Source organism: Schistocerca americana, chromosome 8, assembly GCF_021461395.2.
Source record: "Schistocerca americana isolate TAMUIC-IGC-003095 chromosome 8, iqSchAmer2.1, whole genome shotgun sequence".
Lineage (NCBI taxonomy): Eukaryota > Metazoa > Arthropoda > Insecta > Orthoptera > Acrididae > Schistocerca > Schistocerca americana.
Window position 1 is genome coordinate 218,464,952 of NC_060126.1, and position 24,017 is coordinate 218,488,968.

Sequence of the window (24,017 nt, forward strand, 5' to 3'; positions counted from 1 at the left end):
TGTTAATTATGTGGGTCTGTAATTTAATGGCTTACTCCTACTACCTTCCTTGAATATTGGTGTGACCTGTGCAACTTTCCAATCTTTGGGTACAGATCATTCTTCAACCGAGCACTTGTATAAGATGGTTAAGTATGGAGCTGTTGCAGCAGCATACTCCTGAAGGAACCTAGTTAGCATACAGTCTGGACCAGAAGACTTGCTTTTATTAAGTGATTTAAGTTGCTTCACTACTCTAAGGACATATGTTTCTAAGTTATTCATGTTGGCACCTCTTCCGGATTTGAATTCTCAAATATTTACTTCATCTTATTTGATGAAGGAATTTCAGAAAGCTGTGTTAGTAACTCTGCTTTGGCAGCACTATCGTCGATAGTATTTCCATTGCTATCACGCAGAGAAGGAATGGTAGATGTGTTTGTGTAGCAGCTATTGAAACCAAGTATGCTGTGTTTGGCAGCATGTTTTGCCTGTGGAAGGTCAGCACCATTCTTGGCCAGTTTGGCAGTGGCCATTAACTTGGTTCAAATGGTTCAAATGGCTCTGAGCACTATGGGACTTAACTGCTGAGGTCATCAGTCCCCTAGAACTTAGAACTACTTAAACCTAACTAACCTAAGGACATTACACACGTCCAGGAACCTGCGACCGTAGTGGTCACGCAGTTCCAGACTGTAGCGCCTAGAACTGCTCGGCCACTCCCGTTGGCCATTAACTTGGATGGACAATTGATGGCCATATCAAATTCAGTACAGAAATTGCAATAGAGCTGCTACATGACACAACTGCTTTTGCAGATGACCTTGCCTTTGGTGGGATAGGATAAGCCTGTGATGGGACTGGAGCAGGGTGTGCTGGATGAATGTATCGGACAGTTCTTGCACCTCAGTTTTCCGCAGAGATGACCCACATGGCAAGGGGTTGGGAAGTGGATATAGCATGGGGATGGACCAGGATACTGTGTAGGTGGGTTGGGCATCAGAATACTATTGTATTAGGTGTGGGAATGATTGTGGGGTATCCCATGTTTCTGAACATAATGATAGATCGTTAAATGCCTGGTGAAGGATGTAGTACAGTTGTTCCAGTGTGGGATGATATTTGTTGATGAGAGAGAGTCCTTCATAGCTGAAGTTTGGGAGTAATGGGAAGATTGAAGATATGGAAGATATGCAAGGATATGCCTGTCTGTGAAGGCCTTAATGTGGCGGTCAGCAGACTGTTTAAGGAAATTCTCCTCATTACAGATGTGCTAGCCACCTGACACAACCCCTCAACCCAGTTTACAAGCTGAACTCCAATCCTGCTGTGGCAGCCTTTCACTGCGTATCAGTCTTAGTGCTTCCTTGTGTCACTAAATCATTTTGGCTGTCTGCTAAGGCAATGAGTTTCTTCCTTTATGCTTTTACTTCCATTCCAAATTGTCAATCCTGCCGTGCAAGTGGATACTTTTGCATGCTATGGTCGCTGGCTATTGGTAGAGAACATTAGCTCAGTCCCAAGTGAGAAATCTATCAACCTAGCCTGACTTTTAGCCTTCACCTGCTCTGTGCCTACCCCGTGATGGACATGACACACCGGCGACAGACACCAGGCAGCTGCTAGCTTTCTCCTCCAGCAAGCTCTCTGCAGTTCAGCAGTACAGGAGTACATATGGCAGAGAGCTCATCGCTATCTACAACACAATCAAATACTTTTTGGCCATCAGTGGAGACCCATTATGTCACGGTCTTTACTGACCCCAAACCTATGATGTTTGCCCTCGCAGAGGACTGTGGCCAGTGCCCCCACCCCAAGTCCAGCAGTTCTCATTCATTTCCAAATTTATTACTGACATATGTCATGTTGCCAGGATTGACAACTTCATTGCCAACTACCTCAGTTGCATCTGTGCCATTGAAATCTTAATCAGATCTAAATGAATATTTCTGCTGATTTTTCAGATGGTACCACCCGCCTGCTTAGCTGGCTGGTATAGTGCTCGCATCCTGTGCAAGTGGGCCTGGGTTCGATTCCCGGCCGGGTTGCAGATTTTCTCCGCTCGGGGACTGGGTGTTGTGTTGTCCTCATCATCATTCATCCACATCTCCGGCGCGCAAGTCACCCAATGTGGCGTCAAATGAAATAAGACTTGCACTTGGCGGCCGAACTTCCCCGAATAGGGGCCTCCCGGCCAACAATGCCATACGCTCGTTTCATTTCAGATAGCACCGTGTGGGTATAATTAAAGTGCAGCTACTAACAAAGGTCTAATGTAAGCTGTAATGATTGTATGGCAGCAAAACTTGGCATCCATGCTAATGCATTAATGTGAAACCAATTTACTCTGGAAAAACAATTAGTTTGAATTGTGGCTACCAGATGCAAGTTTGGTTCTTACACTTGTTTGTGTGACAGTATGGCATCCACACTGTCATTTGACAAGTCATAACGTGAGAGAGCAGTAATGGCTGTCGAGAGGACAGAACGATGTACTGTTAGTGAAACAGTTTTATGTGAATGGCAGCAATTACAGTACTGCATTGAGTGAGTAGTGCCAACTGAAAGGTCTGAGGAGATGGCTGATGTCATTAAATGGTTTAAAGAAGATCATAATGAAGTTTGAAATCACAGCTGAGCTTGGTGTGGCACCTAGCAAAGAAAGGTGTCCCGTTGTGGTGAAAGTTATGGACAATGTTGCTGTAATTGGCAATTCAGCACATGCCCCAGCTAGTGCTAGTGCTCATACAGTGTCATGAGAATTGTCCCTCTCTTTGTCAGCAGTACGGAAAGTTTTTCGGTCTATTTTACAATGGTACCCACACAATATGCGGGCGGTGCAGCAACTGAAACCTTATGATTCGCAGTGACATTTGCTGTATTTGCTCTGCGGTTTCTGGCACAGATCAAAGTAGATGACGTGGTCAGGCACTAGTCTATGGAATGTTGATGCACATTTTACTCTACAAGGTGCAGTGAACACACCCATGTGTTGTGCATCAAGTGCCATTGCATGTGCCGATATCACTGTGGTGAGGATTCACAAGCACCTTTAGTCTAGGTCTGTTCTTCTTTGAAGAGAATGTGCCCAGAGAGCTTCTTAGGTGTACCGTGTCTATTGCATACTATCGAGTCCTCCTTGTACAGCATAATTCCTACTGTGGAAGAGTGCAAATGTGCTAAATTCAGAGTTTTTATGTAAGACGGAGCAACGCCTCATTTCAGTTACCCAGTGAAAGATCTACTTAATGCAACCGTCCATGGACATGTTATCACCAGAGGTTTTCCAGATGCATGGCTTGCATGATCACCTGATCTGAACCAAGTGACTTTTGGTTCTGGGGATGTCTGAAAGAACACATTTACCATGGACATGTTCAGTCTCTACCTGATCAGAAGGCCTGTATACTGGAACATGTTGCTCAGATTCAGCCAGAATTTCTGTGAGCAACTATTGATCAAATTGTTTTGCGTGTAGTATCTCGTTGATGTCTCTGGTGCTCGTATTGAATAAATTGTGTAAGATCTGGTTAAACATAAAATTAACATTATGCATTTCTCACTTGGGTGATCTTTTCTGCCCACACCGAGTTCCTGATCCATTACACATGGAAACAATTCTACATGTCTTTTTTGCTTTCACAGTACCAGATCAGCACCTGGTGGCCAAAATTGGAACTAATGTTTTTCCAGCGTAAATCAGTTCTGCGTTATTGTACCTACGAAGTTTTTCTGCAATACGAAAATTACAGCCTGTACTGGAACTTTGGAAGTAGCTACACTTCGATTATAACCACCCAATATTTCTGTCGATAACATCTGCATCATTCTTACCAAAAAAATCCTCAGTCCAGTCATAAATTTTATCACTTTTTCCTTTGTAATCGCTGATGTTGTGCAGAGTCAGATGCTTGTTGAAAGTCCAGAAATACTGTATCCACCTAACTGCCTTGATCCATGGCTTTCGGGATGTCATGCGTGAGAAAAAACAAATGGGGTGTCATGTTTTCAGAATCCATGCTGGATGGAATGCGGGCGGTCATTCTGTTCGAGTTAATTCATTATGTTTGAGCTCAGAATATGATGTAGGATTCTTCAAAAGAAAGACATCATTGAGATAGGATGGTAGTTCTATGGATCACTTCTGCTATCTTGTCATATAGGGGCGTGACCTGTGGTTTGTTCAATCACTGGGCACAGATTTTACTCAGCTGATCTGTAGTGTGTTATTGTTAACATAGGAGCTAACTCACGAGGAGACCCTATAGCAATTGGATTTTTGTACCATTCTGTATTCATGGTACATGAAGTTCAGAATTAGGATGTCAATCTACGAAGCAATTCGATGAAATTCTCAAATTCTCAAGAATATTGACTTTGAAGTTGTCCGAGTCCCTTTTGTTCCATTAATCAAAGCAGATTTTTCAGTGGGCCACGAGGCTCTGTGATAGTATGCTCGTCTACCATGTGGACAGGCTGGGTTCGATTCCTGGAAGAACGATGATTACCAATCTTGCATGTTGCCAATATTTTTTTTCTTCTTTATTTATCTTACCCTTCACAGAAATGCTCATAAGACATGCATCTTTGATTAAAAATTTACACTGGCCGGGAATCGAACTCTGGTCACCCAAATCACAAGCAAGTATTGGGCCACATATCCATGTGGCCCTTTGAAATATCAATCTTGATTTAACTTGAAAAACTTCAAAGTTGGTTTTCTTGAGAATTATTGACAGTTGCGTCGAACTGCCTTGTCAGATTAATATTAGAACTCTAAACTTGAAGTACCATAAATATAAAAAATTAGAAAAATCCAATTGCGATGTGGTCTCTTTTTCAGCTGCAAATTCAGTGTAGAATTTGACAGGGTTACTGTTGGTACTTGGAGTCTTGTTCAATTTTAGTGTTGTCACTGACACAAATATTTTGACATCTTGGATATTTGGGAATCCAGCCGGATATTCACATCGTTCTTGCACGATATTTCAACAGCGTGCCTCTCTGTCTTCTCCAGGTGCTACCTGAGACCAATCCCTGGCGTGTATGGCATTATGCCATAATAACAAACCGCACATGAGACAATACAGTACTGGTACTCCAAGGAAATTTGCATCACGAAAAGTGCACTGAAAAACCTAATATCAGGTTGGGACCTACTTCATTGTAAATCTGAACATATTGAGTGTGTCCTTTAAGCCCAATTATGCATTTTAGTACAGTTTACAAAATTCCTATGGTCTTGTAGTATTGTCTGGTGCCTTATTTCTTTTATGACATCATGTAAGAACTCTTAGTGCTCTATGTGTATGAACATACTGGGTTCCTGCATCATCGTAGTTGCTCATGTGCAGTAACGCCTGTTTTCTGGTGATCTCTGGCACCTGCTGAAACAAACCCATGTCAAAGAGGTCGCAGGGAGGAAATTTCCTTTTGTGCAAGATGACTTATGTTACGTGTGAGAGTGTGCGATGAATTTCTTAGATCACAGAGCATTTGACTCTCATTTAAAACTTAATGCTTTGAGTACCAATCACTTGGAATAATTTCAAGCCCAGATGACGAGACATTAATGTCATTGTTTAACATTTTACTGGCACATTTGTAGTATGTATCTTAAAGTGTAACATACGCTAAAAAAGACCAGTATTATATGTGAAAGCTTACCTTTTCTTGTAGCTTATTATTACTCGTGAAAGCTTAGCTTTTCTTTAAACCATTAACTTCTCCTATCTGTGTGTTCACGCTTTTGCCTGACTACATGTGTCGTATGCTCTGAATATCTGCTGTCATTGGCTGGCGAGATCACATAACATGAGCTATGATTGGGTTACAAAAGCTCATTGCAATCTCAATTTCAGTGCTTCGGAAATTGATGTGCTGTGTTTGGTGGAATTTGAATTTACACTTTTGTAATACAAAAATATGAAACATATTGTAATATGAAAATATGCAGCATACATGTTGCTGCACATCAAAGATCTTTCCAAAACACGTTTATTTTTTTTATTTTTCCTTGCCAAGTTTACTTTTCTAAAGTACTGGGAAGTTCTACGCTGGTGTATAAAATCTTTACCATTCAAAGGAATGATGTTTTTACTGTTCCGAGGGAAACTACACTGTCGCTTATCATGGAAAAAGTGTATATTTATCTTGGAAGAAGTATACAGAGGGGTCCAAAAAATTGTATCCACTGTTTAAAAGTCCATAACTGGCAAACTAATTGACGGAGTTGTCTCATCTTTGGTAGTGTAATAGTTTGTAATTCCGACAATCGCCACACAAGTGTTGCATTGCGTTGTTTTGTTTTGTCAAATGACAGTTGCCAGATAGTCAGTGTTTTGTTCTTAGTTGCACCTAGTTACTCGAGTAAACATGGCTGGTACAAGGCTTACATTTGATGAAAGGAAGTCAGTTTTGAAGTGGTATTTTAAGTACGAAAACATTAATGAGGTTCAGTGGCAATGGCGAAATGAGTATCAAACAGAGCCACCAAGATGTTTAACGATTCGTCGCATTCGAAACAAATTTGAAGCTGAAGGCTGTGTTAAAGATGTACGCAAATGATGATCTGGACCACCTGTAACAGTAACAAGTCCAGCTAACTCCTGTCGTGTGTTACAACAATTCACTCGCTCACAACAGAAGTCTGTGAGACAGTGTGCCCGTGAAACTGGAGTGAGTCGCTCAAGTGTTCGGCGAATTTTGAAGACAGCAAAGTGGAAGTGCTATATCCCACGATTGCTACATGCAATGAACGAGGACGACCCAGATCGTAGAATGGAGTACCGCGAGTGGCTTACTAACATTGTGCGCAACGATGGAGAGTTTGCAGAGATGATTGTGTGGTCTGCTGAGGCACAGTTCAAACTCAATGGTACAGTAAATCGCCACAATAGCATCTATTGGGCTGCCGAAAATCCGAATGTCCATGTAGACAAAGCCGTGAATTTGCCAGAAGTAAATGTGTGGTGTGGGTTGTCTTACCAGGGCTTGATTGGGCCATTCTTCTTTGATGGCACAGTTTCTGGTGAGGTGTACCTTCAGAAGCTTCAGACATCCATTTTACCTGCCATCCGAGACTTGTATGGAGATGGAAGAGTTTACTTTCAACAAGATGGTGCCCCAGCCCACTACCAAAATCGCGTTAGGGCGTATCTCGACGAAAATCTACCAGGAAGATGGATAAGCCGTAGAGGTGCTGTGGAGTATCCACCATGTTCCCCAGATCTAACTCCTCTGGACTTTTACCTGTGGGGAACACTAAAGGATGTCGTTTATCGACAAAAGCCACGCACATTAAATGAACTTTGAGAATTCATCGTACATTTATGTGAAAATATCCAACTGAACACGTTGCAGTCAGTAGTTCGTGGTGCAGTTCGGCGGCATCGTTTGTGTGTGGATGTTAATGGTGACCATTTCAAACACCTACAGTGATATCGTTAAGTTGGACTTTAAGCTACACTTACACCAAAGATGAGACAACTTCGTCAATTAGTTAGCATGTTATGGACTTTTAAACAGTGGATACATTTTTTTGGGCCTCTCTGTATATTCACGCGGGAAAAAGTGCGTTTTTAACCGGGAGACCTGGGAAAAATCCAGGAATTTTTTTTTCCTTGTCCGCGTATACACCCTGAACTGATATTTGCTCTTGAGTTGTGTGCTCTTATGCTTTCAAGATTGGTCCCACTTGGTCCCTTTCTTACACCCTCTGATTGGACCATGTTGTTGCATGCCAGGACATGAATGAAAACAAGGCATTGTTAGAGTGGAACATACCACATCATTCATCATCAGTGTTCTGCCAAAAGGCAGGTTTTCACATGGCAGTTCTCCAGGCTGTCCGGTTTTCTGCCCTTCTCATCAGGTCTGCATAATTTCCTCTTCCCTTTATGTCATTTATCATCTTGTATCTCCTTCTTCCTCTCAGTCTTCTCCCACAAACCAATCCTTCCAAAGCATCTGCTATCAAGCACTCCTTTCTCAATGAATGTCCCAACCAGTTCTTTTTCCTTTCTCGTACAACCTTCAGCAGACATCTTCTCTCATCAACCATTTCCAATACTCTTTCATTACTCACTCTTTCGATCCAGCTTATTCTCTCCATTCTCCTCCACATCCACATCTCAAATGCTTCTAATCTTTTTTCATCCTCTCGTCTCAGCGTCCATGTTTCTGCCCCATATAGTGCCATGCTCCAGACAAAACATTTGCCAAGTCTTTTACTTAGTCCTTTATCTAATTTGCCACATAAGAGTCTCCTCTTTTTGTTGAATTTCTCCTTCGCTATGGCAGTTCGAGTTTTCACTTCCTGGTGACATCTCAAGTCTTCAGTTATTGTGCTTCCAAGATATTTAAATTCAGTTACTTGGCTAGTGGTAGATTGTCCTATTTTAATATTGGACAGTCTGCATCTTGTACTGATGACCATACTCTTTGTTTTTGCTGTGTTTCATTCAGATCTTTCAGCATGTTATTCACTGTCCGCTCACTTTCTGCCACTAATACCATGTCATCAGCAAATCTTATACATTCTATTCTCTTTCCACCAATACATATTCCTCTTTTCCCACCTAAGCTTTTCGCAATAATCTCTTCAAGGTATACGTTAAACAACAGTGGGGAAAGGCAACAACATTGTCTAACACCTCGTCCAATGCTGCTTCCTCCTGATATTTCATTTCCAATCTTATCCTTACTTTCTGGTGTAAGTATAGATTCTGTATCAGTTGTCTCTCTTTCCAATCTACTCCTTTCCTTGTCAAAATATCCATCAGCTTGTTCCACTGAACTCTGTCAAAAGCCTTTTCTAAGTCTATAAAAACAGCAAAGATTTCTCTACCTTTTTCCATATATCTTTCCCCTATAGTTCTTAACAGGCCAATAGCATCTCTTGTTCCTTTTCCTCTTCTAAATCCGAACTGCTCCTCTGCAATCCCTGTATCCAGCTTGCCATATAACCTTCTATTCAACACTCTCAGCAAGACTTTAGCTGCATGAGAAATTAGACTGATGGTTCGGTGCTCTTCACATTTTTTAGTGTTTCTCTTTTTCTCTATTGGTATCATAACTGTTGCAAGGAAGTCCTCAGGCCATTCCCCTTTGTCATATATCTCATTACAGAGGTAGACTATTTCTTTTCCTGCTTTGTTTCCCAGACTCTTCAACAGTTCTGCTGGCAAATCATCAATTCCACATGCCTTCCTATTCTTCATCTCCTTCAGCGCCTTTTCTACTTCTGCTTCCAAGATGGTAAATCCCTTTCCATCTTCTGGCACATATTGCTCCTCTTCAACCTTAATTTTGCTTTGCATTTCATCCCCCTTATGCAGACATTCAATATATTCTTGCCATCTGTTCAAAACCTCCTGTGGTTCTTCTGCTAGTGTACCATCCGCTCCTTCTCTTTCCATGTTATTCCTCTTCCTTTTACATTCAAAAACTGTCTCACTAGCCAGTCTATACATCATTTTATACTTTCCGTCTTTCTCCATTTTCTCTATTTCATCGCATTTCTGTTTCACCCATTTTTCTCTTGCTTCTTCAGTTTCTCTTCTTAATTCATTATTCAGTTTCCTGTACCTCTTTTTGCCTTCTTCAGTTTCTACACTTTTCCACTTTCTCTGCTCTTCCATCTTTTTCAACATGTTTTCTGTTGTCCATTCTTGCCTGGTGCTTTGGGATACTCAGATTCCTAGTACTTCTTATCCATGAGCCCTTCTCTCATTTTTATCCATTTGTCATTAACACTTTCATCAACACTACCGCTTTGCCATTTTTCCATAAATATGTTCTCCAAATCTGATGCCTTTCCTACCTCTTTGAATCTTTCTATGTTTAGCCTTTCCTTTGCTTTACCTCTCCAGACTTTTTTCAACTTCACTTGTATTTCTCCCATTACTAGGTTGTGGCCTGAATTTATATCCGCTCCTGGGTAAGCTTTAACATTCTTCAAACAGTTCCTAAACCTTTTTTGATCCAACTGATATCTTTCCCTATTCAAATTTGATATCCATGTGTAACGTCTCCTTTTGTGGTGTTCAGATAATGTGTTACCCACTGCTAATGAATTTTCTTTACAGAAACTAATTAGTCGTTCACCTCTCTCATTTCTTATTCCTAATCCAAATTTTTCCTACTGCATCTTCATCTCTTCCTTCACCCACCACTGCATTCCAGTCCCCCATGAAAATGCAGGTATTTCTATTTTCTTTCTTGATGACTTCTTGTATTTTCTCATAATATTCTTCCACTTCCTATTCTCTATGCTGGCCGGTTAGCATATATACCTGTATTAATACCAAATCTTGTGAACTACCCTTCAGTCATATCATCATCAATCTTCCATCAATATATTGTACCTTCATTATCTTATTTTTCAACTTTTGCCCTATCAATATTCCTACTCCGTTTTCACCACCCTTGATTTCCCCTGAGTAAAAGAGCTTATAATCTCCACTTTCTATCTCCCCATTCTCTCCCCATCTCATTTCACACAAACCGAGGGCATCTAATCTGTTCCTGTTTTGCATTCTCTAGCTTTCCTGCTTGCAGTAGTGTCCTCACATTCCATGTTCCATTCCTTATCTTTCCTCCCTTCGCTGTCCCTTTCTTCCTTTCAAATACGTCTACTCTCAATGTGTTACCCTCCCAGAGATCTGAATGAGGGGAAGTTTTAACTCCGGAATCTTTCACATGGAGAGACATACCATGTACTGCTTGGGAATGTAATGTGGTAATTTCCCGTTACTTTCCACATAGGCAGTAGGATGCCCAGCCTAAAGTTAACCGCTCACCATGAGTCAGACGCTGTCTGTAGCCGCCCCTCTGGGGTTCAGTCGCTACTTGTACTCTTTTTGTACCCAAAGAGAAAAGGTGCCTCTTCCGCCAGTTCTGCCGTACCGAAGTCCATCTTCTCTGCCTTCGCTGCCACTGAGGTCTTCACTGTATTCCTGGCAAGGGGCCCTCACGAGGTACTATCACCCGGGCCAAGTGAACCAAGATTTTTTAACGCGGTGTTACTCCTCCCCCTCCTCCTTTCTCAACTGGGCTTGGGACTGGCTATGGCGGAGTTGAACATACCACACAGAAATTTAATTTACCACAAGGGTAAATAAGAGTGTAAGTTGAAAATGGAGTACTAGAATTGTAAGACAGATGATAGATAAATATAGACTACAAAAATTATACCTACTTCCTTACCTTTTAAACTCAGGGTTTCTTTTGGGATTGTTGAACAACAGGACAGGTGTATTTTCAGCTGGAGATGGTTTCTTATCTTCTGGAAATAAATATTGGTTACAGGAAGTTCAATTGTGAGTGTAATATATGTTGTTTGCTTGTAACTTGTGAAACTATATAATCTGTATGTTCAGTATTTTAACTAATTATAGTTTAACTAATCTACATCTACGTACATACATCACAAACCACTGTATGCTGCCTGATGGAATATACCTTGTACCACTATCAATCATTCCCTTTCCTGTTCCATTTGCCGATAGAGTGACAGAAAAATGACTGTGTATATGTCTCTGTACAAGCCCTAATTTCTCTTATTGTTGTGGTCCTTACGCAAAATACATATTGGTGGCAGTAGAATAATTCTTTGATCAGCTTCAAATACTGGTTCTGTAAACTTTCTCAACAGTGTTTCATGGAAAGAATATGGTATTCCCTCTACAGGTTTCCATTTTGAGTTCACAAAGCATTCCATTTTACTCCCATGTTGATTGAACCTACTGACAACCAATCTAGCAGTCCCCCTCTGAAGTGCTTCAGAGTTTTCCTTTAATCCAATCCAGTGGGGATCCTAAAAACGAAAGCAGTGCTCAAGAATAGGTTGCACAAGTGTTCTATATGTGGTCCCCTTTGCAGTTGAACCACACTTTTCTTAAAATTCTCCCAGGAAATTGAAGTAACCGTCCGCCTTTCCTATTACTGTACTTGTGTTCTTATTTCATTTAATATCACTTTGCAGCCTTATACCCTCCTATTTAATTGATATGACTGTCAAGCAGCATATTACTTATGCTGTATTCAAACATTACAAGATTGTTTGTCCTACTCTTTTACATTAACTTACATTTTTCTACATTTTGAGAAAGCTATCTTTCATCACATCAAATAGAAATTTTGTTTAAGTCATCTTGTATCCCCCTACAGTCACTAAACAACAGTACTTTCTCGTACACCACAGCATCATCAGCAAACATACAGATTGCTGCCCACCTTGTCTGTCAGATTATTTACGTGTATAGAGAGTAAGAGCAGTCCTGTCACACTACCATGGAGCAATCCGTATGACACCCTTGTTTCTGATGAACACTTTTCATCGATGACAACATATTGGGTTCTGTTACCTAAGGTGTCTTCGAGCCACTCACATATCTGGGAACCAATTTCATAATATTGTACCTTCATTAATAAGCTACTGTTGGACACCGTGTCAGATACATTCCAGAAATCTAGGAATATGTAATCTGCCAATTGCTCTTCGTCTGTGGTTCACAAGTTACTACGTAAGGATAGGCCAAGCCGAGTTTCACATGAGTGATACTTTTTAAATCTGGTCTGATTTGTGGACAGAAGCTTTTCTATCTGAAGGAAATGTGCACTGTCCAGTCAGATTAATGTGACCACCTATCAAAAGCTTGATTAACCACCTTTTGCAGGAAGAGTGTCAGTGAGGTTCTGAATGCTACTGACAGGGATGTGGAGCCAAGCTGCCTCCAGTGCCTTGGTCATCTGCTCTCGGTTTCTTGTTTGATGATGCATGGTATGAATAGCCCAATCGAGGTGGTCCCACAGATTCTTGATTGGGTTTAAATCGGGGGGGGGGGGGGGGGGGGGGGGGGTTGGTAGCTGGGGAAGTATGGTAAACTCATCCTGGTGCTATTCAAACCATGCACATACACTAAGAGCTGTGTGACACATTGCATTGTTCTGCTGGTAGATACCATCGTGTCAGGGAAAAACAAACTGCTTACAGAGGTGTACATGGTACCCAAGGATAGATGCATTCTTGTGTTGATCCATTGTGCCCTGCAGAATGACAAAATCATCCAGGGAATTCCATCTGGCCTGGATCCTTCCAGCAATTATAGCAGGATATTTGCTTTCAACAGATTTTTCATGCTGTAAACACCAACAGCCATCTGTCCGATGGCGCATAAAACTTGATTCTTCTCAGAAGTCCACTTACCACCACTCATTGGATGTCCATTTGCAGTATTTGCATGCAAATTCCAGTCTTTTGTGCTGATAAATTGCAGTCTGCATAGGAACACGAACCAGTCACCTGCTGCGGGAGCCCCTACGCAGCAACGTTCGCTGAACGGTCATTGAGGAGACCTGTTACTAGCCCCTTGGTTCATCTGGCTGATAACGTGCTTAAGTTGCATGTCTGTTCCCCTGTACACACCTCCACAGCCATCATTCGCCATTGTCATCTACGGTCCATGATGCACCACAGTTACCTTGGCACCGGTTTTGGATAGTACCATTTTGCCACGTGCAGTATACTTTAAACATGATGGCACGCGAACAGTTTATGAACTTAGCTGTTTCGGAAATTCTTCCACCCTTGGTGTGAAAGCCAGTGATCGTGCCCTTTTGAACACCAAATAAGTCACTCTGTTTCCACATTACTGCACTGTTTTCCACATCTCTTCCCCCCCCCCCCCCCACCCCACCCCACCCCCACCAAACTCCACCTGTTTTTCTTCTTTAGGGCCAACAGCATATTATAAGTCAGCTGTCAGGAAGATGCACCAGAATAGCTGCTTATAATACCTAACCTGTGTTCACGACAGGCTGTTTTGGCATTTATTGCCTGTGAATACAGTTTTAGTAAGAATGTGTGTAAATATGAGGGTCATTTATATTAAAGTGACTATGTTTTACTTGTGTCTAGATTGAAGTGATGTCTGTATTACGTCGTTAGTGAACTGTCGTGTAACTCGCTGTTTTGATAAAATGGTAAATGATGTAAGGATATTGAAATAATATTTTAATTATGGTTTGAGGGGAGTTTTACAATTCAACTCTTATGGCACTATGTGTTTACAAATATTGTCCAGATGTACAGTGGTATTATTAACTAAAATTTGTCATGGTTGTCTCTGGCTGTTGCATATGTTATTTCAGATTTGTCCATTTTCATGTTCTAAAAGTTCAATAAAGTTTTTTAGATGGTACTTGTGTCAAAATTCTGTCAGCTTGTTTAATATTTGTTGTGGGTATTTTCTCGTGTGTATATGTAAGTTTCCATTTCTTCAAGAATGTTCATTGAAAAGCATTTTGGTAGTCTGTGCAGAATCTGGAGTGTATTTTTGATTGTACTAGCAGCGTGGTTTTGATTTTTCAGATGTGAAACGAAGCTTGAGTGATTATTTTCACTGTTTCTAATGTATTCCTTATATCTGATGTTAAAATTTCTTCCTGTTTGCGCAATGTTAAATCTTTTTTCAGCTGCTACACGTGATTTTTATATATGCCTGAGTTATATTTTGATGTTCTACTGGTGGCAGAACATGATTTTGTTGAAAGGTTGTTATTAGTTTGAAAGGCAATTCAAATACTTGTACTTTTTATACCCTCCGTGGCTAGTGCTGCCACCTGCAACCTGTGAGTGGTTATTGCACATTGACTTTGAACATAGGAGGTGGTCACATAAATGTGACTGGACCATGTGTTAGATTCGAACTCAGAATATGTTCAAGAATTCTGCAGGAAACTATGTTAAGGATATTGGTCTGTAATTTTGTGGGTCTGTTCTTTACACTTCTTAAGAATATGAATCACCTGCACTTTTTTTTTTTTTTTTTTTTTTTTTTTTTTTTTTTTTTTTTTTTTTTTTTTTTTTCCCCAATTGCTTGGGACTTCGCATTGGGTGAGAGGTAAAGTTAAGTAAGGTCCCAATGCCATAAAGTAATCTCTGTAAAACCAAATTGGGATTCACCCAGATCTGGCAACTTAATTGCTTTCAACTATTGCAGTTGTTTTTTTGTGACAGGGTTGCTTATTACCATGTCTTTCGTACGGGAGTCTGAGCAATGTTATGTTTGTGTGCCTCCTGTGGGAAATTTATAATTTCAGATTTCCTTTTGCTTTTTTCTGTTGCCATGCTGGAATGGTCAGTGGTTGGTTGGCTAGAAGCCTTTTATCTGCTTAGAGGCACTAAGGTTTGATGGTGATAGTTCTATGCTTTGCATATCGATCTTTTTGCAGACACACAAATTTCTAGTAATTTTGCTTGTTGTCATTTGTGCGATCTCCTTTGAACCGGAAGTGCAACAGTCATTATACGGCATGAAAGGTAATTTCAAAATAACATTAAAAATTCAATTTGCAGGATGACATTCCAGAACTGAAGGCAGCAGGAAAGAAGTACATTCCAGTGGATTGGTCCCTTAAAACAAAAATGAGGTTTATGTCAGAGAAACCTTTTCCATGGACACAGCAACTTCGCACATGTGAAGAGGCATCAGGAACCACAGGGTTAGTATTTAAATTAATTTAGTTGTATGCGGATGTTGATTTTAAAGTAACTAGAAATTTGTACTACTGCCCCAGAGTGCAGGGTGACTTCTGATGATTTCAGGAGAGAATGAAAGGTAATGTGTGTGGGTTGCAAATCCAGGAAATAGAGCATAAATAACAGCCATAAGTGATTTACATGTCATCATTAGTACTTTTATAGTTTTCATTGCCTAATTGCCCGAAGTGATGTAGTTTGTGCTTGAGAGGCTGAAATGTTGATTAAACTTCAGAATATTGCTGGTGGTACAGGATTATAATATGTCCAAATCAGAATTCACATGAAACAGAAAGTTGAGTGAGCCCTGTTTGTAAGAAATTTATAAATAACCAGACCCATAAAAGAACAAAGCAGATGGTTTTATTTGTCAATAAAGAGTAAAAATGTTCATACAGTTTAGTATACCCCTCCTCTCCATTTTTAATGGTAGCATTGGATAAGCATTTTCAGATGACCAAAACCAACTGAATTTAAACCAGCAGACCGTATATCATTTTAGCTTGTAGGGAGTAAGCATTGAATAGTATGAGCCAGGACTGTTCCCATATCAAAAATCGAATACTTGTGTGTTCATTCTTGCTATTTGCTCCCTATAATCACCAAATGTGAATTTGAACCAGATATGAATTTGATTTTAATCAAAGCCTTGGCAGCCAGAGACTGTGGTCATGTATGTGTAATTTGCATTTTGAGCGTGTGTGTGTGCGTGTGTGGTTTTCATGTAATTCCGATGAAGGCCTTTTTGGCAAAAAGCTTACTTGTTTGAGTCTTTTTGTCATGCCTATCTGCGACTCAGCATCCCTACTATATGGTGAGTAGTAATCTATCCTTTTCATAATATTGTGATTTGATCAAAGCTATAGACACAAGATAAAGAGTTGAACTCAGTGTTAACAAAACTGGTGTATATTGTAGGCTTCTTAAGAAACTGTTTTAATTAAAAAGAAATCTGTTACATTTGTTGGCGTCTCCTGGTATGGGTTATGTTCTTGTTTCCATGAAAATGTCTTGTATTTGATAGTTCAATTACATTGTTGCACTCTGTACAAAAAGTACACACTCTCCAATCCTTTCAGGGGGAAAGAAGAAAGAGAAAGCTGCAAATACACCACTTGTTAATGTTTCTGTAAAAAGTAGTTAGTGCATTTTTATACAAAATAACATTCAAACAAATCCTATGTAGTTTATATATTTTCTGCGAGAAGTGCCACATCTGTGACAGTTTGAAACTATAGTCTAGTTAAAATTACGTGATAGTTGACACCCCATATGTTGTGCCTGGTTTCCTCCAACCATAATGCTCAGTGTCATGCCCAAACTGGTTGCTGTTGCCAAACTGCCAAAATAATTAGTCAGTTCACTTCTAATTACTGTCCAGCTTTTCTTTCTTGATTTGGTGTGGTCCGTAGCCTTACATTTTGTATTTCATCACACATTATAACCACACCAAAAACAACACACACACACATACACGCACACGCACACAGTGCCAACAAAATACACACATTTCATACACTGCACTAACCAAACACTATTCTATCCTTCTGCACAAAACAATTCAGCATAATATATAATAAACTTCTTATGATATTATGTGAAGCTGAATTTTTGAATGTTGCAATTAATCGTTGCAACTGTGTAACCTAAGTTGTAAATACAACAGACTTCTACAGTTTAGTGGCATAGCATGATGGTTAGCATATAAACACCATGTATGGCAGGTTGTAGTTCAAATCTTGTCAAAGGCAGCAAAATTTTTTACTTTCCAAAATCTAATCAAAAGACTTCGATCATCATATCATTTTTAATTGGTTTGGTTTAATTGGTTTAAGTGTACTGTTTATTATTTCTAATGCTTTGTTGCCTTGTTTTCATTATCATATTGACTGTTTTATTTGTTCTTACTGTTCTTCTTATCTTTTTTGTTTTTGTTTTGTTTGGAATCTGCTTTTGTGTAGCCTGTAATCTGCAACCAAGTGCCAACCAGGACTCCCGTTGGTCTGTAATGTGGCATCCCATGTAGCCACTGTGAGGATAGTTCATTTTTTGTTTTTGTTTTATTTTGTGTTATGTTCGGAATCTGCTTGTGTATCCTATAATCTGCAACCAAGTGCCAACCAGGACTGCCCATTGGTATGTAATGCGGCATCCCATGTATCCAGTGTGAGGATAGTTTCAGGTAATCAATGATAAGGAGAAATAACAGTTTGCTGTTACTGCTGAAACTGAAGTTTTGCTGCAGAAGATGGCCATGCAAACAAACATATTATGAAAATTTTCTGTCTTGAGTTTGATTGCAGATTTAACCAATCATGGTTTTAGTTCTGTCATAAATTGATCATTACCATTAGCTTAGATACATTGCACATCACAAATTTGTGATTAGGTTAGGACACAAGTTTAAATGTGGGGCTATAAATGCGCTGTCTGCTGCAGTTCAGTCATTGGTCACTTAAGTTCAGCTGTCGACAGGGCATCTCCCATTTTCATCATACATACATCAGTGCTGCTGTGGCGTTTGACAGGATGTTGCTGCCTGAGGTATGGAACAAACTTGACTACCGTAATGACGTATGTTGTATTTGAGCAGAGGAGCACTCATAGAATATTTGTAGAGTGCAAAAAACTTGGTGCTTCACAGTTCTATTCAAGCATCAGTCACATTTGTACATGTCATACTTTGGAAAATATAGGGGTTTGAAAACTAATGAGTCATTTATAGTAGCCCTGAAATAGTTCTTGTTAGGTCTGTGAAACTAGAGGTAAAGCAGTAGTGATGCAACTTGTAACGACTTCTACTGATCCAGAACTAGGGAACTCATTGCTTGGCAAAGTTAAGCACATAATATTTGTAAACACTGCTTGAAAGACCCATGCCATTCCAGAGCTATTTTATGTCAATTACAATTTTTCTCCATGAACATGGTTTAATTAAGTGTAAATGGCAGGAAATTTATAATTATATTTACGCAAAAGTGAGTCCGAATTTGATCAGTTGAAAGTACCAATAAGAACATGGGAAAATGTTAATTTGGCAATGTAATAGGATATTATACTGCACTTCAGGTGAGGTAACATGTATGTGAGACTGTCACAATGATTTTTGAAAGGTGGAATGGGCCTCCTAACTACTCTGCTTAAGAACAGAGGTCTCCATACAAAAAAATATGGTATTTACACTGATGTGCCAAAAGTCTTGGGATACCTCCTAATATTGTGCCAGACCACCTTTTGCCCGGTGTAGAGCAGCAATTCAGTGTGGCGTGGACTCAACAAGTCATTGGAAGCCCCCTGCAGAAATATTTAAGACATACTGCCTTATAACTGTCTGTAATTGCAATAGTGGTCCTGGTGCAGGATTTTGTGCACAAACTGAAGTCTTGATTGTGTGTCATAAATGTCCAAAGCGATTCATGTCCAGAATGTTCTTCAAACAGCTCATTGCCATCCGTAAAAATTCCATTTTTGCTTGGGAACTTGAATGGTCTGCAAATAGCTGAACATAATCATTTTCAATCAGTGATTGATACATTCCATGTAAACACAGCCTACACCATTATGGAACCACCTCCAACTTGCAGTGTCTTATTGACAACTTGGGTCCATGGCATTGTGGGATCTGCTCCACACTCGAACCCTACCATCAGCTCTTACCAACTGAAATCAGGGTTCATCTCACCAGCCCACAGTTTTCCAGTTGTCTAGGGTCCTGCTGACAGGGCTACAAGCCCAGGAGACACGCTGCATGCGATGTTGTGCTGTTGGCAAAGGCACTTGCATCGCTCATCTCCTACCGTACGTCATTAATGCCAGACCTCACCACACTGTCCTACAAGGTACATTCGTCATAGGTCCGACATTGTTTTTTGTGGTTATTTCACACACTGTTGCTTGTCTGTTAGCACTGACAATTTTAGACAAACACCACTGTTCTCATTTGTTCAAGTGAAGGCCATTGCTCACTGCATTATCCATGGTGAAAAGTAATGACTCATTAGTTTTCAAAACTCTATATTTTCAGCACACTCGTGACACTGTGCATCTCAGAATATTGAATTCCCTAATGATTTCTGAAATGGAATGTCCCATGGATCTGGCTCCAACTAGCATTCTACATCCAAAATCTGTTAATTCCTGTTCTGTGGTCATAATCAAGTCAGAAACTTTTCACATGAATCACCTTAGTACAAATGACACTTCTGCCAATGCACTGCCCTTTTATACCTTGTGCACGCAATACTACCACCATCTGCACATGTGCATATCGCTATCTCATGAATTTTGTCACCTCAGTGTGAGAATTATTTGTCTGGGGAATGCTGCCCTGGTATAATATTTTAAGTATTCCATTCAGAAGGTCTGTGACACTCCTGTGAAGCATTAGCGTTCCCTTCGAGGTATGTATTCTTATCTTACATGTGGTCCTGCTTCGCACACCATTTCTTGAATCACATTGAGTGGACAATGCCTTTTTGTATGACCGAGACAAGTTTAGCATTCTTCAAGAATTAATCAAGTGTACTGTCTTTCAGTAATTTTTTCAAGCATCAAAGCTAACCTTGCTCCCTCAAGTGCCTGGGACAATTTTATTTTGGAGAAGTTTTAATGTTTGATTAATGTTTAAAGATTAAATAAATGCCGATAGTTCTCCATAATGTATTCCTTCAGCTGTCGTCATGACAAAAGTCATGTTTTCTGAGTCTTTCTCCTTGGGCTTGTCTGCAGCATTTTCCTTTTAGAATGTGGTTGGTATTTGATTCTCAATTTCATGTGTTCTTGAGACACTAAAATGTTAGTAGTAACTTTTAAAATAATAATAATAATAAACCCCGTGGAGGCCCGGGAAAAGAATAGGCCTCCGGTATGTTCTGCCAGTCATAAAAGGCGATGAAAAGAACAAACCACTAATAGGGCTAACCTCCCTTTTAGTGTGATTAGTTGGTTCAGGACAGATCTAATGAAGCCTCGGACAAGCGCTGTCATGGTCAGGGATGACGCTTGAACCCTATGCCCGTCCACAATGGTAACGACACTGCTAGCCACACGGAAAATGATTTAAATCCAAATAGAGGTGTTTTGCAGGATATGCTCCTTCAACCACCCTAGAAGGAAAACAAAGACAGAGGAGGAGATGGTCAGATGAAGTTAACTGACACTTCATATTCTGTTATTACCAAGCAACAAACTTAGGAACCAACACAACTGGATACAGATCACAAGTATACACAACATTTATCACCAGATACCCAGAATTAAAATTTTTAACAGAACGACGACTAGCTGATCAGATCCGTGTAATATAAAAAATAACAGGATACCCCAGTCAGAATTAGAAAACATCAAACAACAAGTGCAACAAATACTGGAACAAAATAATGTGCAATCAGAAGAAGAAGAAAATACAGTAATGGACTCAAACATCCCAGAGCAAACAAGCAAAGAACAACACGCATCAATTAAACAATCAGAGGAAAACGAAATCTTAAGACAGCCACCAGAACAAGCACAAATAGAACACGAAGTAACACACATGTTAGATACAGAAGAAAAATTTCAGCTGACATATATAGAATACAAAGACAGAAATACAGACATTAGACCATTCTTGCATAGACCACCAAATAATCCACAAGTCGAAACAACAACAACAACAACTATCAACACAATCATACACAGCAAAATAAATGAAAATACAACTATGGAAGAGTTACAACTACTCGTTTATACAGGGTGTTACAAAAAGGTACGGCCAAACTTTCAGGAAACATTCCTCACACACAAAGAAAGAACATATGTTATGTGGACATGTGTCCGAAACGCTTACTTTCCATGTTAGAGCTCATTTTATTACTTCTCTTCAAATCACATTAATCATGGAATGGAAACACACAGCAACAGAACGTACCAGCGTGACTTCAAACACTTTGTTACAGGAAATGTTCAAAAAGTCCTCCGTTAGCGAGGATACATGCATCCACCCTCCATCGCATGGAATCCCTGATGCGCTGATGCAGCCCTGGAGAATGGCGTATTGTATCACAGCCTTCCACAATACGAGCACAAAGAGTCTCTACATTTGGTACCGGGGTTGCGCAGGCAAGAGCTTTCAAATGCCCCCATAAATGAAAGTCAAGAGGGTTGAGGTCAGGAGGGCGTGGAGGCCATAGAATTGGTCCGCCTCTACCAATCCATCGGTCACCGAATCTGTTGTTGAGAAGCGTACGAACACTTCGACTGAAATGTGCAGGAGCTCCATCGTGCATGAACCACATGTTGTGTCGTACTTGTAAAGGCACATGTTCTAGCAGCACAGGTAGGGTATCCTGTTTGAAATCATGATAATGTGCTCCATTGAGCGTAGGTGGAAGAACGTGGGGCCCAATCAAGACATCACCAACAATGCCTGCCCAAACGTTCACAGAAAATCTGCGTTGATGATCGCAGAAGTGTACCCGTGGAGGCCAATCAGCTGCTGATAGTGCCTGCACACGCTGTACATGGTACGGAAACAACTGGTTCTCCCGTAGCACTCTCCATACAGTGACGTGGTCAACGTTACCTTGTACAGCAGCAACTTCTCTGACGCTGACAAACGTACCGCACCACGGCTATTGCCCTGTGCTAATCCATACATCAAATGGGCATATGCCAACTCCGCATTTGTAAACATTGCACTGACTGCAAAACCACGTTCGTGATGAACACTAACCTGTTGATGCTATGTACTGATGTGCTTGATGCTAGTACTGCAGAGCGATGAGTCGCATGTCAACATAAGCACCGAAGTCAACATTACCTTCCTTCAATTGGGCCAACTGGCGGTGAATCGAGGAAGTACAATACATACTGACGAGCTCTAACATGGAAATTAAGCGTTTCCAGACACATGTCCACATAACATCTTTTCTTTATTTGTGTGTGAGCAATGTTTCCTGAAAGTTTGACTGTACCTTTTTGTAACACCCTGTACAGGAGCACTCACTACACTAAATATACACACTAGGCAGAGATGAGAACCAACCAACACACAGAAGAAACCCACAAAACCAGCATTGCAACACAGGCTACAGATCAGAATAGAAAAACTGAGAAAAGACATCGGACAGCTAACACAATTTATAAGAAATGAAATATCAGACAAAAAACGAAAAAGGTTAGGTTAAAATCTCACAACAAGAAGCGATAGAGCAATTAGTAACAGTAATTACAAGCATTGGACAAACGACTTAGAAGATACAAAAAAAGTGAAAATAGAAGGAAACAAAACCAAACATTCAACACAAACCAAAAGAAATTTTACCAGACAATAGATAACACACACAATAAAATAGACAATCTACCAAACATAACAGACATGGAACACTTCTGGAGCAACATATGGTCAAACCCGGTACAACGTAACAGGCATGCACGGTGGATACAAGCAGAAACAGACACATACAAGATGATACCACAAATGCCTGAAGTGATAATTTTGCAACATGAAGTCACCCGAGCAATTAATTGTACTCACAATTGGAAAGCCCCTGGAAAAGATAAAATAGCAAATTTCTTGCTAAAGAAGTTCACCTCAACACATTCACATCTAACTAAATTATTTAACAGTAACACTGCAGCCCCATACACATTCCCTGATACTTACACATGGAATAACTTATCTGAAACCTAAAGATCAAGCAGACACAGCAAACCCAGCTAAATATCGCCCCATAACATGCCTACCAACAATGTACAAAATATTAACTTCAGTCATTACACAGAAATTAATGTTCCCTTAACATAGACAAATGTAATATATTGCGAATACATAGAAAGAAGGATCCTTTATTGTATGATAATATGATAGCGGAACAAACACTGGTAGCAGTTACTTCTGTAAAATATCTGGGAGTATGCGTGCGGAACGATTTGAAGTGGAATGATCATATAAAATTAATTGTTGGTAAGGCGGGTACCAGGTTGAGATTCATTGGGAGAGTCCTTAGAAAATGTAGTCCATCAAGGTGGCTTACAAAACACTCGTTCGACCTATACTTGAGTATTGCTCATCAGTGTGGGATCCGTACCAGATCGGGTTGACGGAGGAGATAGAGAAGATCCAAAGAAGAGGTGTGCGTTTCGTCACAGGGTTATTTGGTAACCATGATAGCGTTACGGAGATGTTTAATAAACTCAAGTGGCAGACTCTGCAAGAGAGGCGTTCTGCATCGCAGTGTAGCTTGCTCGCCAGGTTTCGAGAGGGTGCGTTTCTGGATGAGGTATCGAATATATTGCTTCCCCCTACTTGTACCTCCCGAGGAGATCATGAATGTAAAATTAGAGAGATTAGAGTGCACACGGAGGCTTTCAGACAGTCGTTCTTCCCGCGAACCATACGCGACTGGTACAGGAAAGGGAGGTAATGACAGTAGCACGTAAAGTGCCCTCCACCACACACCATTGGGTGGCTTGCGGAGTATAAATGTAGATGAATGTAGATGTAGATGAATAT

At 40.3% G+C, this 24,017-nt stretch overlaps 1 protein-coding gene across 1 annotated transcript in view; it reads left to right on the plus strand.

Annotated features, from left to right (window-relative positions):
- The window catches only part of LOC124544889 (protein downstream neighbor of son homolog), a 91,810-nt gene that overhangs the window by 20,687 nt on the left and 47,106 nt on the right, over positions 1–24,017 (plus strand). Inside the window, exon 4 of the mRNA XM_047123616.1 lies at positions 15,341–15,486. Within this exon, the coding sequence (XP_046979572.1) occupies positions 15,341–15,486 (146 nt within the window). The remainder of the gene's footprint in view (positions 1–15,340; positions 15,487–24,017) is intronic.